This window comes from Neolamprologus multifasciatus, chromosome 16 (genome assembly GCF_963576455.1).
Source record: "Neolamprologus multifasciatus chromosome 16, fNeoMul1.2, whole genome shotgun sequence".
NCBI classification, from domain to species: domain Eukaryota; kingdom Metazoa; phylum Chordata; class Actinopteri; order Cichliformes; family Cichlidae; genus Neolamprologus; species Neolamprologus multifasciatus.
This window is the reverse complement of record NC_140454.1, coordinates 2,967,224-2,987,842: the sequence shown is the minus strand read 5'-3', so window position 1 is coordinate 2,987,842 and position 20,619 is coordinate 2,967,224. Positions and strand designations below refer to the sequence as shown.

Below are 20,619 nucleotides of genomic sequence, written 5' to 3'. Positions count from 1 at the left end.
TACAGGAAGTTACCATGTACTAACATACAGGCCAACTACTCACCAAATGGATTTCACTCGATATAATGTCTTAACTGGTTCATTGTTCATTATTAACGGACTTATCCTTTACTTGTATTTATTAGAAATATTATTGTCACAAAGACACCAATCGTGTTGCATAAGAAATTGTTTTTCAGTGTGTATAGACATGAAGATTAGAGCAAGAAAAGTTCAATCAAAAGCACAGTTGTGTCCAGGACTGTGGAAGAAAGGACTTTGTTACCAGCACAGTTAATACAAATACAACAACTAAAACATTATTCATTTGGTCTGACTGTTAAAAATGGAAACATGAATTTAAAACATTGTATATGTGCAAATTTTATATTATCAAAGCTGATTGGTGTTTTATGGAGCACTTTTGTGTGTTTTTATAGTGTGTATGTTTGTCTAGTCAGAATGTTACATTGTATATGTGAGTCTGTCTTATAACACATTGTTAAAATGTAAAGAGTTGTGAGCGCAGGAAGAACGGGGATCTTAATAAACACAAACTGCATCTTACAGCCGCTGTGGCCAGCACACACTGCTCAGACGAATGCAGGCCAAAGGAAAAACTGAGAAATGTTTAAAGGGGAGTTTGTGGGTCTGTCACAGTAAGAGATGCTTCTGTTTTGTTGTAAATATACCAGTATCTCCTGTGCCATGAAACCTGTTAATAGCTTACTGTTTCTGTAAGGATGTGTCACTGAAAGTGTGTGTGAGAGCACGAGGGAGATTATGCTGTGTGCAGCTGCTCAGAATTGTGGCAGATGTGGGTTGAAGCTTTCCTGAGAACTGCTCGTCCAAACAACGTGGCATGAGAAAGAACTCGTCGTTCACATGAAAACTAATGAAAAGATAAAGTCTGTAGTTATAGCAGCACAAAAGCAGAAGCACATTCTTCCAGGATAATGTATGTGTTATTGGTGCACCAAACTTTAGAGTTCAACTTTAAAGATAATCAACATATTTTTAAAGGCATTGATCAATCCATCCATATCTATCCAAAGCTAAGCTGCTGTGGCAGCAGGCTACATGGGCTACTCCAGATGCTGTGTTTTCCAGTTCCTCATAAAGGATCATGAGGGCTTCCGTGTCCAGATCACGGGAGAGGCTGGCAGGTTGTTGACACTACTACGCGAGTAATCCCAGTGGAAGGAGTAACATAAAAAGGATGTAAGACCGATGGAGGTTTTGATACTCTGCATCTAAACCAACAGCAAAACAACTATTAGCTCAGTGTCACAGGAATGTCAATGGGACTGGAGAGCTGGATGGCAACAAAGAGACAAAGATAGTCAGAACTGAGACTACCAGAAGCCTGCATTGCAGACACTGAGGGCAGCTGCAAGTACCTGGGCGACCATGAAGAGTCCACAAGCAAAGCTGCAACCTCCAAATATCTGCACAGAGTAAGGAAAGTCCTGAGGAGTAAGCTGAATGGGATCTATCTATCTATCTATCTATCTATCTATCTATCTATCTATCTATCTATCTATCTATCTATCTATCTATCTATCTATCTATCTATCTATCCATCCATCCATCCATCTATCTATCTATCTATCTATTAGGGGTGCAACGATACTCGTATCGATATTGAACCGTTCGATACAGTGCTTTCGGTTCGGTACGCATATGTATCGAACAATACAACATTTTTAATTTATTTTATCAACTTTCCTTCTGACGGTGCTGTCTGTGTTGAGCGCTCAGTGGATCTGCGCTCGACAGTGCAGCCTAGGCGGAGTAGTCGAACACAGATTCACTGAGCGCAGGGCAAGCTAGCTAGACAGAAGTTAAGCTCGTTGCAACATGGCAAATTGAACCTCCCCCACCCTCATTCAGATCTGGCGTTTGGAACTATTTTGGTCTTCATGTGACGTATGACCCTGAAGGTAAGCCTGTCATGGACTAAAGTAAAACAGTATGTTGGATGTGCCAGCAATGCTCAATTACATGAGTGGGAACTAGTGTGTTAGCGCAGTTAGCTCGTTAATGTGTTGACGCTGTCCAGCCCCACACACGGGGCGATCCGCGGTAGCTCGTTAACGGAGATTTGCCATGCCGTGGCGTTAACCTAATTTCAGATTAAGGCTGACAGCACTAGTGGGAACACAACGAATATGACTGCACATTTACCCGATAGCATCCTAGTGCAAAGACAAGTGGAAGCAGACAAAAACAACAAGCAGCATGCTACAAACTTTACCCGAGTCATTTAGACAGCCGTTAGCACATGATTCTCCTTATGGGGACCTGATATGTTTAATATGCTGCTGAGAATATAGCCCAGAAGAAGCGTATAGTATAGCTTTTATTTTGGAAAGAGACATTTCTCCATAATAAACTCTCTTTTCCAAAGATGAGTGATTCCTCAATCAGATACAGGGCTCGCAAAATCGCTAGCGATTTTTCCAGTCGGGCTGCCCTGCTCTGCTCGTCGGCCTATCGTAGGAAGGAAAAATATATGTCAATGCTTTTGCATTCTTTCGGAAATGTAGCTGGGTAATTATGTCATTGGCATCGGTGAGCCACTGTCAATATGTGACATACTGAAATCGCGTTTGAATTTGCGCTTGTTTTTTGCTTTCACTTTGCAATCGCGCGAACTGTGTATAGAGAGCGACAGCACTGATTGGTGAGTGATGATAATTTGCGCACCAATTCCTCTGCCATCATCTTATCAATCGTTAGCTTACTATGCAAACATGACAAGTGAAATCTCCCGCAGCTTAAACATGAGAGGTTGATCGCGCAGAGAATCGCTGAGCGTTATGTGAGTGCGTGTGTAAAAGCAGCAGGATATATATTTTAGTTCTGCTGAGCCAAATAAGACAGGTCAGGGTGAAGAAGTGACAGCCAAAGAAAAGCTTACCATAAAACGGAAAAGTTATGACAAATCAAACTATAAGGCAAAAAGAAAGTGCAGCTTTATGGTTTCATGGACAAAAGAATTTCTGTGGCTGCAATATGACGAGCTAAATAACCAGGGCTGCACATAAGTGGTCATCAGGTGCGCATTCGCTGTCAAAATAAAAAACGCGCACAAGATAAGAAGTTGCAACGCGTGTTTGCATACATAAGATTTTCAGGAGGAGGACAGACATTTGTTTAGAACTCTTAAAGATGTCGAAGAAGCTCCTTTAAGCAATTACTTTGGTTTTCCTCCACCTCCAAAGAAATGTCAGAAGGAGTCCGAACCACAAAAGAAGCGCGTATTCTCGGAAAAGTGGTTGCAGGAGGTGAGCTGGCTTCAAACAAATGATGAACGCACAGAGAGGTGGTGCAGAATGTGCCGTGAAAATTTAATAAATGACAAATTAATAAAAAGGCATGAACATTTTTTTTGTATCGAAAAAATATCGAACCGTGACACCAAAGTATCGAACCGAACCGTGAATTTTGTGTATCGTTGCACCCCTACTATCTATCTATCTATCTATCTATCTATCTATCTATCTTTTAATTAATTAATTTATACAGAGAGAGAGATAGATTCACATGGGCCACCCTTTTCATTTGTGTCAGTTTCATTAATTTACCACCTTTCATTGAAGCTGGTTTTCAAAACCCACAGATTTTCCACTTTATTTTAATTTCTTCTTTGGAAAGAATGAAAAAAATGTGTGAAAGTGAAACATGTGAACACCCTCAAAACTCTTCTTTACACACACACACACACACACACACACACGCACACACACGCGTAAACTCTTCTTGAATTTCGACCAGTTACAGTTGCTTTTGTTGGGCACTGAAACTAAACCTTCAGTTTGTTGTTGTACTTATAAACATCTGGGCGTCAGTCAGCTTTTGTTCACAGAGTAACAGAAAAGAACAAAACAGAGACTTTTGATCCATTTTCACCCATCTGTGTGTCTGCTGTGGTCTGTAGTTCTCCCACTGACTGCATGTGTGTTTTGTTTGTCTCGCACGTGTGTGAAAAATCCATTGTATGTGCAAATGCACATTTTCAGACTGGATATGTTTGTTTATATGGGTGTACATGTTGCTGCAAACTTACCTCTCAATTATCTCACGCATCATAAATTCCTCCACAGCGGAGAAATTCTCGGATGCTTTTAATTTAACATTATCCCCGCAAAACGGCGTTGATTTCTTAACAGATCTATTTATTAACCATTGTTTTTCGATTTTAGATGAAATCTGTCCGGTTAAAATGAGACCCGTTTCTGTTTCCAAGTCCTTACCCTGGCTAAACGACAACATCCGCTCCATAAAACGTGATTGTCGTAAAGCTGAGCGCTTATGGAGAAAAACCCATTTAAATGTTCATCTCCTTTACTTAAAGGATCTTTTAGCCTCTTTTAACAATGCAATTAGAGATGCGAGGGCTGCTTATTTTTCTCATCTGGTTGCAAAGAGCAGAGGTAATGCTAAGGTATTATTTGACACTATTACTGATATTATTACTCCTGCTCCACCTGCTGCCATTATTTCTTCTAATGAAGACTGTGAAACATTTCTTTCTTTCTTTCTAGAAAAAATTAGTAATGTAAGGAAAAAATTGCCCCCATCAGCATCTGCATTGTCAGTTCCTACGCCAGCTCGGCCTGTCGTTTTAGAAAGCTTTTTACCCTATCTCACTATCAGAGCTGGAAAAAATAGTTAATGCAACAAAAGCATCCTCCTGTTCACTCGACATTTTACCCGCATCGTTAATCAAAAATGTCTTCCACTCTATTGGTACCTGTGTGCTCACCATAGTTAACACCTCACTGGGATCTGGTAAAGTCCCTTCTTATTTTAAAACTGCTGTTATACACCCCCTGTTAAAAAAGCCTATGCTGGACCCATCTCTCACTAGCAATTACAGACCAATCTCAAAAATACCGTTAATTGCTAAGATACTAGAGAAGGTTGTGGCTAAGCAGCTTACAGCAGTTTTAGACAAACATAATATCTTTGACAGATTTCAGTCTGGCTTTCGTAGAGCTCATTCTACTGAAACAGCCCTTCTTAGAGTTTCCAATGACATCCTGATGCAAAACGATGCAGGAAAGTGTTCTGTACTCCTAATGTTGGACCTCACGTCAGCCTTTGACACCGTTGACCATTATATTTTGCTTGAAAGGCTGAAATACTGGGTTGGTGTATCTGGGTCTGCCTTAGAGTGGTTCTCCTCATATCTCTATGAACGATACTTTTCTGTGGCGGTCTCTAAGTACAGGTCATCTTCCACGTCCCTGTCCTATGGTGTGCCACAAGGTTCTGTGCTGGGGCCCTTATTGTTTTTAATATATCTACTTCCTCTCCAGCATATTTTGAGCCCCTTTGAGGACATTTGCTACCACTGCTACGCAGACGACATCCAGCTATATATATCTTTTAAACCTGAAGATGTTTCTAAGCTGCAGATTCTAAATGTGTGCTTAGAAACCATTAAAGGTTGGATGGCTGACAACTTCCTCCAACTTAATGAAGAAAAGACTGAAGTCCTTGTATGTGCTCCAGACAGACATGTACCTAACATAATGAATGCTCTTGGTCCTCTTTCTACATGTGTGAAATCGTCTATCAGGAACCTCGGGGTAACCTTTGATTCTGCTCTTACCCTGGATGTCCACGTCAAATCTCTGGTTCGGTCATGCTTCTATCATTTAAGAAACATCTCTAAATTGAGCCCCATAGTGTCTCATACTGAACTGGAGATTGTTATTCATGCATTCATTTCATCACGATTGGACTACTGTAATTCACTGTTTACATGTCTAAACAAAAACTCCCTTGACCGTCTGCAGATTGTCCAAAACGCTGCAGCAAGGCTTCTGACAAAAACATCTAAGTACTCTCATGTGACACCATTGCTTATACAGCTGCACTGGCTCCCCGTTGAATTCAGAGTCCATTTTAAGATTCTGGTTCTGACATTTAAGGCTCTTCAAGAACAAGCACCAGCGTACATCATCGAACTTTTACAGCCCTATGCCCCTAGTAGGTCCCTGAGGTCTTGTGATCAGGGCCTACTTGTTATTCAGTATACAAGACTGAAAACCAAGGGTGATAGAGCTTTTGACACTGTGGCCTCCAGACTGGGGAATTCTCTTCCTCAGAACTTAAGATCTGCAGACTCAGTGATTACTTTTAAAAAACAGCTAAAAACACGTCTTTTTAAAATTGCATTTTGTTAACTTTTGACTGTTTTTTTTTTTTTTTTACCTTGTAAAGCACTTTGTGATCTTTTATCTAGAAATGTGCTATATAAATAAAATTTTACTTACTTACTTACTTACTTACTTACCTGTAAACTGTGTGTGTGTGTGTGTGGGGGGGGGGGACACGTGGGTATTCGTTTTCTATGGTTTCATAGCTTCACACAGGAAATGTTCCTCTCTGACAGTCACACACTTCTCTTTACTGAACGTGGTGTTTGTTAGCACGTGGCAGATAGCTTTCACGTAGTGAGGACTGTGATCACCCCCTCACACCGTACAGGAAACAAAATCCGTCCTCATCACAGCATCAAACACGGGCAGCGTCGCTTCAGAGGGGAGCAACATGAGGCTGAGGGCTCTGTGGATGGTGGTGATGGTGTGCTTCAGTGATGGAGAAGCCACAGAATGCTTCGGTAAGACCAGTGATTTGTATGAGTGAGTGTATTAATCAATGTGACGACTTTCAGAATGACAGAGCTGTCGCCTGTCGGATTCTTGTGCTTTGACTTTGCAGTGGGTATAAAGTGAGTTTGTTAAGGACAGTCCTCCAAATGTTCTTTCTTGTGTGCTGGTAGCAGTTTCGTCGTACTGCATACTGTGGGACAACAAATTAAATACTAACACATGGCTCACAAATAACTTTTAGTACACAATATGTACACTCTGAGAATCTACACTGACATAAACACGGGAAAGTCTGAGAAGCTGGCTTGACTCGGAAAACTATGCAAACTGATTGGCTCAAAAAATTTACTAAATAAACCAGATGTGAGGTACATAACCTCAGTTAATGACAGAATGAATGACCCAGATGTTTATCAACATTAATGCTTTGGGTTGGTCATGTTATGCCACACACACAATCACAGGAACGCCGGTTTTAATAGCAGTAAAACTGTGAATAACTACACTTTTACACTGTGCTGCACCACAGAAAGAACAGCCCTGAAAATGAGGCAATATCTCTGGGCGACATTGCCTTTTTAATTTGAGAGTTCAGAGGAGAACGGCCAGACATGTTCGAGCTACTCAAAGCAGAAACCTGACTGAGAGCAAACATGGAGACAAAAGGTAACTAAGAAAACTACAATCAGCACAGCAGGGCGAAGCACAAACAGATGAACATATGAACAGAAATCCTTTCTTAAAACAAAGACCGTCCAGAAGACAAAACTAGAGATACTAGCAATAAAGAAGAGTAAACCAAGAACACCCTGACTGTGAATGACGGCGTCCAACATTTACTTTATTGTTTCATACAACACAAAGAAAACTGTTGCAAAGCTCTTAATAATAAACAGAAGATTCTTCTTTTATGGTCACAAGAGTGTGACAACTCATAAACACTTAAATAATAATAATAAAGATGATAGTAGTAATTTAAAATGCTGTGAGTTTGAATTTCCTGAGACAGTGTTTGTTCATGCACAGTGTCAGCAGCACTTAAAGAACAAATTCAGAAACATGGATAAATCAGTGATTCGTGCACTGATGTGTGTGTACACTGTAGAAATGACTCAGATGGCCTTCACAGTCACCAGGTGTCAGCCTAGCGAACCTTTGCTGAAATGGGAGCTTTGTATGACAGATGCACAGCTGATAAACCTGCAGCTGCAACTGCAGCTGCAGGTTTATCAGCTGTGTGTTTATCAGCTAAAATCTCCAAGGACTGTTTCCAGCAGCTTGTTGAATCCAACAAAGAATCAAGTCAAGTCCAACCAGTGCTAATGAAGCATACCTAAGAAACTGGCTGCTGAGTGATCCCAGTACAATCTGTGTTTGGACAAATAAAGAAAACAAACTTGGTAACAACAGGATTATACTCGTAGGTTTCAGTCAAAGAGCCTTTTCACACACGTTTCATTCAGTGTGTCAGTGGTGCTTACATTTTCTGGTTTCTTACCTTCCTAGTTGCCTTTTCCATGCTGGGCTGTCTGTTTCTTGAGGTTAACACCGTGGATAGAAGCTCCATGTGGCGTCATATTTAGGTTAAAAACAGTCATGAGAGGATCAAGTCTGATGTCCAGGACTCACAGTTTAAAAGAAAATACAGCGGTGTGAAAAAGTGTCCCTCCGTCAGGGGTACAGCAGCACGACCCTCTCTAGTGACGAGCGGCCACAACTAACGATTCAATGAGATCGACTTTTTGGTAAATGGCCTGTATTTGTATAGCGCTTTTACTAGTCCCCTCTAAGGACCCCAAAGCGCTTTACACACCCATTCACATACTGGTGGAGGCAGCTACAGTTGTAGCCACAGCTGCCCTGGGGCAGACTGACAGAAGCGAGGCTGCCATATCGCACCATCGGCCCCTCTGACCATCACCAGTAGGCGGCAGGTGAAGTGTCTTGCCCAAGGACACAACGACCGAGACTGTCCAAGCCGGGGCTCAAACCGGCAACCTTCCGATTACAAGGACGAACTGTCAACTCTTGAGCCACAATCACCCTTTTCTGAACTAAAACAGTCCAGCTTCCATTAGAAGGATCCATCTCAGCCGTTTGGAGTTTATGCTCTTGTGTTAACCCTGATTTTCTGGATCATATTTTACTTGTTGACTGAAAAATTGTAAACTGGGGCATTCCAGGTAAGCAGCTGAAAATGTTTTGGTTCATGTTTCAGTTCATGTTTGACAACAACTGACAGAAATCCCAGTCCAACCACAGATCAGAGTGTGCCTGCAGGGATGGATTTGAGCCTGGAGCGGCAAACCCGAGCTGGACATCAGCATTGTGTCAGAGCAGCATGTTCCAGCACGTCTGCAGATGCTCTTTGGTAGTAAAAGCAGCAGAACCAGTGATAAACTACAGGTTGTGTCAATAACATCAAAGAAGGCTGAAAGCTCTGTTTTGTTCATTTTCATTCTAGGAGTTTTATTTCTACACCAGGAACAAAAACACTTTAAATCTTTGAAGTGACCGCTGATTGTGGCTCATCCTGAACACTGGGGAGTCTTTAAGGACACAGCTCTGGACTGATGCAGCCTTATCTTTAGGACCCCCCCTGTATGTGTTACTATAATTCACCATCCCTACATTAGTAACCTGCTGTTCTCAGGTTGTTGTTGCCAGGATACAGCTGTTTACTGGTGAATATTGAAGGGTGTGCACATTTGCACAGACTTTGCACAGTAGAGCTGTGTCAGTGAGAGCTGTGCCTAAAAGTGCTTTAGAAATATTTTGACTGACTATTTGTTTTGTGTTTGAGCAAAAAACTTTGAGCAGAACATTTCATAAAAGCAGAGAAAAGTGCAACAGTTCACGTTGGCATGGGTTAAATGTACTGCTTACATGTATTCAGATTTACAGTCTTCCAGGTCCTGGGAGCGTGCACCACGCTGAGCATTGCTGTTTGTTATTATGACAGGAAGCCTCTGCACAACCTCATCCTTTGTTGCTTGGACTCTGTTTTTGTCCATCAGGTGGACCTGTCATCTCAGTGACCGAATCCAGTAAAGTGATGTTTCCATGTCCACGTATCCAAGCCTCAGAGATGAAATATCAGTTAATCTTCAATGACAAACCCATCAGTAAAGTCAGCCTGAATAAGGTCAGTGTGTGAGCTTGTAGCTTTAAAAAAAACTTTAGTATAGATTTTTGTATCATTCAAATATGTTGACTTTCTGTGTCATAGGCACTGGAGTACAGTGCAGCGCACCTCGCCAGTATGCACCACAGTTATGTAAACAGTTTATGTTGAAGTCGTAGTATTCATTCTGCTTTTATGTCTCAGAGAAAACTGATGAAATGAAAGTCAGATTGCAAGACCTGCTGATCTCTGCCACACGGGGAAACCACAGGCTCACCTCTGCACTGAGAGTCCATGCAAGTTGGTTTCTATCTGTTCACAGTGTGCAGCATCACAATGCAGATGCACTGAACTTTGAAAGCTGTGAGCAATCAAGGCCATGACATCGACATGTGATGGCAAGCTGACAATTAAAATTGCTGCGTGGATCTATATCTATTTTTGTAAGGTATTACGCGACTTTGTGCAGAACATCTTTGGTCGTTCTTCAAAAAGACACTTTGTCATTTGGAGTTTTGATGACAGAAATCGGGAGCTCTGTCTAAGACTTGTCCCATAGGTGTATGAGCTGGGCTCAGATCTGGGGACTGTGATGGCCTTAGCATCACAATCTTTATTGTCATTGTGTTTTAAGAACAATGACAACTGTATGCAAGTTCAGTGCAAGTGAAAAGAATCAAAATCAGAAATACTTTATTAATCCTGAAAGAAATGATGGGAAATTACAAAATGAGGAGGTAGAAGCTGCACCTGTGTTTGGTTACTATTTCATGTGGAGAGTCAGAGGCTCTTGGTGACATCATATGTCAGCATATGGATGAATCAGTGGCTGTTGGTATAATATTCCTTTAACTAAATGTCAGGCTGACTTCTTTAGAAAGCTGTATTACAGTTTCACTGACTGTTAAACCGATTTATGTGGTTGCTTCACATCATACCTCCCCCACAGACCCCCAAAACCACATATGAGCTTCAAATTCAACTGACTGATGTAACCAGTTTGAAAAAAACATCTGAAGATTCATGCAAAAGATCCACAACAGTATGGGCAGAAAGACATTTAAGTAATGTTTTACATTAAATTTAATTTTATTTCATTAATGTGTCACAATATTATATATATCTATATATATATTAGGGGTGCAACGATACACAAAATTCACGGTTCGATATTTTTTCGATACAAAAAAATGTTTATGCTTTTTTAATTTGTCATTTATTAAAATTATAAATATATATTTTAACTCAAAAGTACAGTTTTTAAATTTAATGTTGCTGAAACAACAAAGTAATAAAATAAATAAATCTATCTGATGGAGAAATCCCTCATCTTTGGAAAAGAGAGTTTATTACAGAGGAATGTCTCTTTCCAAAATAAAAGCTATACTATACGCTTCTTCTGGGCTATATTCTCAGCAGCATATTAAACATATCAGGTCCCCATAAGGAGAATCATGTGCTAACGGCTGTCTAAATGACTCGGGTAAAGTTTGTAGCATGCGTGCTTGTTGTTTTTGTCTGCTTCCACTTGTCTTTGCACTAGGATGATGTCGGAGTAAATGTGCAGTCATATTCGTTGTGTTCCCACTAGTGCTGTCAGCGTCAATCTGAAATGACGTTAACGCCACAACACGGCAAATCTCCGTTAACGAGCTACCGCGGATCGCCCCGTGCGTGGGGCTGGACAGCCAACACGTTAACGAGCTAACTGCGCTAACGAGCTAACGAGCTAACTGCGCTAACGCACTAGTTCCCACCAATGTAACTGAGCATTGCTGGCACATCCAACATACTGTTTTACTTTAGTCCATGACGCGCTTACCTTCAGGGTCATACTTCACATGAAGACCAAAATAGTTCCAAACGCCAGATCTGAATGAGGGTGGGGGAGGTTCAATTTGCCATGTTGCAACGAGCTTAGCTTCTGTCTTGCTAGCTTGCGCTGCGCTCAGTGAATCTGCACTCGACAGTGCAGCCTAGGCGGAGTAGTCGAGCGCAGATCCACTGAGTGCTCAACACAGACAGCATCGTCAGAAGAAAAGTTGATAAAATAAATTAAAAATGTTGTATTGTTCATACATATGCGTACCGAACCGAAAGCACTGTATCGAACGGTTCAATATCGATACGAGTATCGTTGCACCCCTAATATCTATATATCTATATATATAAACTTAATGCAAACTGCAGTAATTATTGATTACTCTTTCCTCTTGTATTTTCTCTAATATTTTGGAAAAAGCCTGTGTAAAGCCTGATAAATGAGACATGTGGTAGATGAGTTTACATACCTGAAGTCAGCCATCCAGGACAGTGCACAAGAGTGGTGAAGAGGAGAGAGCAGGCAGGGTGACAGAACAATAGTAGCAAGAGTGAAAGGGGAGGTTTACCAGATGTTAGTGAGACCAGCTTTGATGTATGGTTTGGAGATGGGGGCATTGACAAAAGAGACAGGATACTGGACAGGAAGTGGCAGAGTTTTCAAGATTTTCACTGGGAGAGTCCAGAATGGATTAGAAATGAGAACATCACAGGTTCAGGTTGAGCTGTTTGGAGAGGCGAGGCTGACATGGTTTGGACATGACAACATCTATGTTTAATCCATGTGTGAACCTTAATGAGCTCTGCTTCTTTCAAACTTGCTCCTTTGAATTAAACACATATAAAAAGGGTAAACCTCCGCCTACCCCACTCCTGCTTTACAGGTGAAAATAGAGCAACAGGACCGCTAGTCTTTGACTTTATTTATTTTCTGCTGTGTTTTACTTGCATCTATTTGAAAGACTGAGTGTAAACACAAAAAATATTTTATTTTATGTGCTGGAATGTGCAGAAAATAGGTTTAAATGTTAAACTAATTTCTTTCAGTCAGAGAATGTTGCAGATAATTAAATGTTTGCTTGATGCATAAAGTTAAAAGATTAAAACTAATAAAACAAGTTTTAAAAAGAGACTTTTCCATTTGATTACATTTTGTATGATGGATTATGCAGAAAAAGTAGAATTGGGCTGAAAGATCTATCGCTTTATCACCTATTCAGGTTGTAAATCATGTTTTTAAAAGTAACTAAGTAATTAACTTTTGTTGTTAAAGTTCTACCATTTAACGTAACCAAGCAGGAAATTAAAAGGGTAATTAAATATGCTGCTGTTTGCTCTTTAAAAGTGTTTTCATTCTTCAACTGCAGTTTGGTTAGCCTTGATAAAAATACTTAGGTTTAGAAAGAAAACAATCACACAATTGGTGTTTGCCCAGTGAGTGCACTGAATGTTTTGGCTTTCTGCAACTGGTTGCAAGTGGTTGACCTTAGGTTGAGTGTGCAACACCCTCAACCTAAGGTCAACCAACTTTCACTCACAATTCTACTCTTTAAATCTATGAGGCTCTGGCAGTATTCTGAATGTAAGTAGCTAATGGGAATTTCTCTGTTTGTAGATGACAAAGGATTTCCAGTTTTCACCTTGTTTATCTCAGTTAATCACCTCATTATTATAAAGAGCGCGCACCGAATTACAGACTAACTGCAAACTTGACCCAATTTAATTGCAAACTGATTGCAGACTGTCTTTTTTATTGCGTTTTCGTCACTATCTTGGTGCCTCAAAGTTGCTTTGAAGATGGCAACTGGCTGCAAGCGGTCACAAACCTGGTCTCAACCTTTCAAGCAATTATTTCAAAGGCAGCTCAATCTCAAGTTCCTTGTTCACAGTCACTATAATTGTGCTCCTGTCGCAGTTCTTAACGCAATTGCATATAATTAAATGTTTGCTTTACATTACATTTTGTATGATGGATTATGCAGAAAAAGTAGAATTGGGCTGAAAGATCCAAGACGTTATCACCTACTTAGGGGATAAATCATGTTTTAAAAAGTAACTAAGTAACTAATTACTTTTGAAAATAAGTAATCAGTAAAGAAACAGGATTACTTTTTTCGGGAAGTAATCGGTAATTATTACTGATTACTTTTTTCAAGTAACTTGGCCAACACTGCCGGTGGGACACTGCCGGTGGGACACTGCCGGTGGGACACTGCCGGTGGGACACTGCGGTGTTCCCAAAAAATCATCTCCTGGACGGGCCTCAGGGCCTCAGGGTCTCCATGTGGTAGGACATGCCTCCTCGGCCTGAGTGACATCCCAGCCAGATGTCGGAAACACCTGGACTCACTGCATTCAATGAATTCAGTTGAAATGATGGTGAATGATTGCTTGTTCTCTTCATACAGAACCATACTGCACAGTTTGAAGTCACGGTGAGTGAGAGTGGGGTGTACTCCTGCATCACTGAGAAGATTTATCCTCCACCATACAAACAGAGCTGCCAGAGAATCCAAGTCAATGTAACCGGTAAAACTCATACACACAAACTCATGAAGAAAACCATTCCTTTCCATTCTGTGTTTGACCTTTTCTCTATGTTTGTATGTCTCAGTCTGTGTTACCCAGGTGTCTCTTCTCTGTCCTTTTACCTCATGTATGTCCTCAGTTTTCCTCGGTGTCGTGCCTGATGCTGTGCGCTCTGTTTGTTCCATGTCTAGTTTCTTATATGACCGAGTTCGCTGCGTTCGGGTACACCTTCCACCCACCACACATGCCAAATAGTGACATTAAGTGCAAAAAACAGTAAAAATGAATCCAGCAGTTATGAACCTGGTGATTCAATAATTTATCTGTTCTGTTTATTATCTACATACAACCACATAGAACTATGTGAGGTAAGGCTGAATGAGGAATGCATCCAAAAACCTTTAAAATACCTCTTGCAGAGTCTCACAAAGCTTAAAAAAAAACAAGTGCTGGTGAGTTGCAGCCTCCTGGAGTCTGGTTAAGCTCTTTGCACATCACTCAGATAAAGAGACTTTTTCACTCTCAGTCTTTGACTCCCTGCTTAATTAGGTTATTCGATCATATGCAGAGTCCCTGCAGCTGGTAGATCGCACCTAGATAGGACCAGGTTCACAGCGGGTAAAGTAAATATGAAACACGTCCCCAGTTTTAAGTACATATATTTCTGAAGGTGCTAATTTAATGCTAACTTTGAATTCTGACCAGATCTCCACACAAACAAACTAATGAAACCATAGATGCTCACAAATGAGATTATGAGGAATAATCAGAAATGACATTGAAAACGTGTTGAACACATGCAGAAAGGGAGGTGTGAAAGGCAGGGATGTCACCACAGCTGAAACCAGTCATGTGAAAGCAGCCCTGCTACTTAGTCCCCTCCCTGCTGCTCCCCACCAGTTGTTGTTGCTTCCTAAAATACTGAAGGGTCCAGTGAGCATCGTTGGGGCCATAATCTGCAAGTGGAAAGAACATAGTTTCACCATAAACTGGCCACAACCAGACAGATTTCAGACAGAATGAACAGAATGATGAGGAGAGCCAAGGAGCATCTGATCTGGGATCAGCAGGTGTGATCGTTTCAAAGAAAACATGAAGTGAAGAAGCTTCTCGGATGAGAGGTGAAACCAGTCATGCATATCCTGATTATACAAGAGACGTTACATTCATCCGCCCATATTCAGACTCTAAAACAAACATGTTAAAGTGAATTTAAAGTTTGTTGAACAACATTTAGACAAGCCTGTGCAATACTGGGAAATATAGTCGTGTCAGATGAAAACTGGAAAACTCTTGATGGAAAACATCATGCATGCCATGTTTGGAGGTCACAAAGTACCACACCAACAGTGAGGTTTAGGTGGGGACATCAAGGATTTCAGAGGTACTTTCCCCACATGAATGTGAAATATAATATATAATAATAATGATATAAACTGTACTCTTATGGAATTTCAGATGGGAGGACTTTGACATCAGTCAACGACAGCATCATACCTGTTAAGGACTGTCCATGCAATCCTCCATTAATCCCAGAGGTGGTGATGTGGGCGGGCTCTTGTGCTTTATTGGTCTACAGCCTGACAATCACCTGCATAACCATTGCTCTATGGGTAAGAATAAAAAGATGGATTTCACTCATTTGTCCACATAAAAGTAGCCAAAGCAGGTAAAAGGATCAAAATGGGGAAACCATAGAGACCTTTGTACACAGACGTCTCCTGTAGAAAACACGGTGAGGTTATCCATGTTACTGGATCAGGAATTCACTTCAGAAAGATGGTTTCTGCCTTTTTATTCTCATCACTGATCTGGTTCAGATGGTTACTTTCCTCATAAATTTGTTTCATATCATTAATTTAACATTTTAAAACCAAATTGTCACATCATGTCCGACAGCTTCATGTCACAGCTGGAGTCACGAGAAACTTCATAAACTGCAGACGACATTAGGGATGAAAATTAGACACAGTTTACTGTCCATATGTGTCTGATTGAATTTTGAATTGTGAATTTATTTATTTAAAAGGGACAGTGCAGTTAAACATAGTTCAAGTGCAAGACATGAGACTGATGTACCGCACAGGTTTATAGCTACTGCTAATTTTCGACAATTGTCCCTTGTTGGGCTTACAATCTAAATAAATACATATTACAATAAAACATTTTCATAAAACCAAATTACATCATAAATACAATTACAATTGATAGAGAATAATTTAAAATAAAATTAAAATCATCAGATAAAATGACTACAACTTTGGTTTCCCTTTAACCAAACTTTAACCTTCAATGTAAAGGAGCTAATGTCTGTAATCAGTTTGATATCGGTTGGAAGTTCCACAGACGTCAAGCCTTCATAGAAAAAGCTGACTGACTGAATGTAGATCTGCGATATAATATCTTGCAGTTGCCGTTCACCTTACTCCTAGTAACACAATTACTGTCTTGTCTCTGGATGTATCTATTGAGACACTCTGGGGCCATCCTATTTATACATTTAAAGACTAATTTAAGATAACACCAATGATTAAAACTCTTAAAATTAAGTAAGTTGTACTTCTGTAAAATGTAACAGTGATGCCACGAGACTGATTTTTTATCCATTATTTTTAAAGATTGATTATATAAGGACACCACAGGCTGAAGTGTAGATGGTGCTGCTTGGGTCCAAACTGTCATACAATATGAAAAATGTGAAAATATCATAGAATGCATATATAACTGAGCCTAAGTGGGTATATGGTGCCGAATTAACTTAAAACAATTCAGATTAGCCTTGACCGTCTTAAAATTATTCCTAAAAACTTAAAATCTTTGACCTTCCTTATTTCTTCGTTCGCTAGGTTGATTTTAAAATCATCAGCTGAATTTTGTTTCCTAATCGAAAAACAAATAGAAAGATGAGGAGAGAGCTGTAGTGCAGTGGACTGGGCTAATGAGGGAACTGAGGCATCATCTTACTTTTCTCTGTAAGCTAAATTTGTGGATCGTAAGCTATAATTTAACATTCTCAGCTCAGCCGTTGTGAGTTGTCTGGGGAAAGAGCATTTTTAATTTTATCTCAGTATACATGAATACAAATCACTCTATTGGGCTTGAATGCAAAATTCAGTGGTGTAGTACAGATATTAGTTCTTGTTAACTTCAGTGAACTTTGAGCATCATTCTGTAAGAGCCATTAGCTGAACCTCAGCTCCTGTGCAGAGGTCAAATCTATCTGCAAACGACACCGTGTCTCTCTGCACATGTTTGCAGGCAGTAATATTCAAAATAGCGAGCTCATCAGCTTTAACTCATCAACGGTAGAGGTAATGAAGAAGAAACCAGATGCATTACCAAGAAGACGGAAAGCTTTCTCGCTGGGTTTTTAGCAGACGTAGCTGATTTTATCAGTTCAGACATTTTCAGCTGATATCAGTTTGTAGATGCTAATTCACTGAAATATGACTGAGATAGCTGATGCTCGCAAAACAACTAAACCAAAGCAGTTTTTATGCGGTTGAGTTTTTTTGTATAGCACACTCAGTGTGAGATAACCCACCCCTCTTCCTCGTGTAAAAACAGCACATGAAGCCTTGATGTGTTGATTTCTGTCATTTCCATTTGGTCACAAAAACGGTCATGATGAGACTGCACACTGATGAGACTGACAGCATGTAGCTCTAGGTGCACACCAAAGACAAGACTCCACTTTCAAACATAATATTAATAATATCTACAAGCAGACATGACCCAGATCGAGTGACTGGGCCCAGAAGCTCAGCAGGAAAGTGTTTACAGAGGTCAGCTGTTCCTCCACAGGACTGGAAGTCTGTTTGCAACCACAGCTACCGCCACCTGGTGGCCTTCAGATAGAATACAGCTTTAAGCCACTTCACTGACTTCATTTTTCCAAATCAGGAGCTACATCCATGTTTTATACTGTCTATGATTTCTGCTAACAGTGTGTAATTTGCGTATAATAATTAGGAGTCATGCAGTAAATAAGAGCCATTCATATCAAAGTAACCACAAAGCGTAGGTGTTTCTATGCGCTTTTTAAGGTACACCTGTTCAGCTGCCTGTTGATGCAAATATCTAATAAGCCACACATGGCCGCAACTCTGTGTACAGTGTGCTGTATTCATCTAAAAACCACAACAACAATGTGTCTGTCGGTTTTGTGTTCCTTAGAAAAAGCAGAAGAAAGAAGAGATGGAAAGTGTTGTGTATGAAAACACCAGACCCAGGAAATCTCCCAAACTTTAACTGCTGCTTATGGCAATCATCCATAAATATCACGAGTATTAAACCTACGAATGCTGCCAACACCTTTTAGTCAGAGTTAGAGGACTACTGCGTAGGTATGGAAAAGGTTCGCCTGTTGGGGTCTTTACCAAGTTGTTTTTTGATGTTGTTTGTATGTTTTCTGATGGTTAGTCTAAACGACGTGGACATGCACAGCACATTTAATGGTATCCACTGACTCAGTCTCATTGCATCATTTTAACTTGTGTGTGGACATTTCTGTGGATTTTATTGGCAGTTTGATGAATATCCTACACCAAACAAATAGACTGAAGTCAAAAAAAATGTCAGTGCTTGTGTTGACTATACTGTGGACAGATCTTATTGTAAATAACACAGGAGCTTGTTATATATTCTATCATAATATTTGTATCTGATAATGATATTGTTAAACTATGTTAAGTAATCCATACGGGATCACATTTAGTGTTGTCCTGGTAGATGTTTGGATTTCAGGTATTTGTTTTATGGTTGGTGCTTCGTAGGATTAGCACACGTGATGAGTTAGGCTTACCTAACACCATCACAAGGCTGTTTGTCTAAACCTTTAAATTTTTACAATTACTAAAAGGAAAAACAGTAAAGACAGATAATTGTAGAATCATTGTTAATTATTCTTATTTAAACTTGTTAATATTAACCAGGTCACTTATGACCCATCCAGGGTAAGGAAGTAGAATCTTTCTGCAGGACATTCATCCACCACCCAAAGGCCAAAAACTTTAATGGAAACAACAGTAATGACATTTACTTAATCCAAGATGTAACATGTTCTGGTCCTGGAAGATTTGCCTGTTGAGCATGTACTCAAAGCAAAGTCCAACTCTGGATGACTCTGTGGGTGTCAACTGAAAATACTACATCTATACTGAGAAACCATCAGTTAGTGAAGTGTGTAAATGTATGTAAGTGTGTAAATGTATGTACGTGTGTAAATGTATGTAAGTGTGTAAATGTAGGTAAGTGTGTAAATGTAGGTAAGTGTGTAAATGTACGTAAGTGTGTAAATGTATGCAAGACTGTAGATGTATGTAAGTGTGTAAATGTATGTACGTGTGTAAATGTATGTAAGTGTGTAAATGTATGTACGTGTGTAAATGTACGTAAGTGTGTAAATGTATGCAAGACTGTAAATGTATGTAAGTGTGTAAATGTACGTACGTGTGTAAATGTATGCAAGACTGTAAATGTATGTAAGTGTGTAAATGTACGTACGTGTGTAAATGTATGCAAGACTGTAAATGTACGTAAGTGTGTAAATGTACGTACGTGTGTAAATGTACGTAAGTGTGTAAATGTATGTAAGAGTGTAAATGTATGTAAGAGCGTAAATGTATGTAAGTGTGTAAATGTATGTAAGTGTGTAAATGTATGCAAGACTGTAAATGTACGTAAGTGTGTAAATGTACGTAAGTGTGTAAATGTATGCAAGACTGTAAATGTATGTAAGTGTGTAAATGTACGTAAGTGTGTAAATGTATGCAAGACTGTAAATGTATGTAAGAGTGTAAATGTACGTACGTGTGTAAATGTATGCAAGACTGTAAATGTATGTAAGTGTGTAAATGTACGTACGTGTGTAAATGTATGCAAGACTGTAAATGTATGTAAGTGTGTAAATGTATGTAAGTGTGTAAATGTATGCAAGACTGTAAATGTACGTAAGTGTGTAAATGTACGTAAGTGTGTAAATGTATGCAAGACTGTAAATGTATGTAAGTGTGTAAATGTACGTAAGTGTGTAAATGTATGCAAGACTGTAAATGTATGTAAGTGTGTAAATGTACGTACGTGTGTAAATGTATGCAAGACTGTAAATGTACGTAAGTGTGTAAATGTACGTACGTGTGTAAATGTACGTAAGTGTGTAAATGTATGTAAGAGTGTAAATGTATGTAAGAGCGTAAATGTATGTAAGTGTGTAAATGTATGCAAGACTGTAAATGTACGTAAGTGTGTAAATGTATGTAAGTGTGTAAATGTATGTAAGTGTGTAAATGTAGGTAAGTGTGTAAATGTAGGTAAGTGTGTAAATGTATGCAAGACTGTAGATGTATGTAAGTGTGTAAATGTATGTAAGTGTGTAAATGTATGCAAGACTGTAAATGTATGTAAGTGTGTAAATGTACGTACGTGTGTAAATGTATGCAAGACTGTAAATGTACGTAAGTGTGTAAATGTACGTAAGTGTGTAAATGTACGTACGTGTGTAAATGTACGTAAGTGTGTAAATGTATGTAAGAGTGT

The 20,619-nt window shown here is 39.6% G+C and overlaps 1 protein-coding gene across 1 annotated transcript; it reads left to right on the top strand.

Moving 5' to 3' along the window:
* The first annotated feature begins 6,150 nt into the window (after positions 1-6,150).
* On the top strand, positions 6,151-18,369 carry LOC146500008 (uncharacterized). Its single transcript, XM_085136217.1, has 5 exons — positions 6,151-6,616; positions 9,626-9,753; positions 13,962-14,082; positions 15,541-15,695; positions 18,259-18,369. The coding sequence occupies exons 1-5, from the start codon at positions 6,547-6,549 to the stop codon at positions 18,331-18,333; spliced, it is 549 nt and encodes a 182-aa protein (XP_084992343.1). The 5' UTR covers positions 6,151-6,546; the 3' UTR covers positions 18,334-18,369.
* The last annotated feature ends 2,250 nt before the right edge of the window (positions 18,370-20,619 follow it).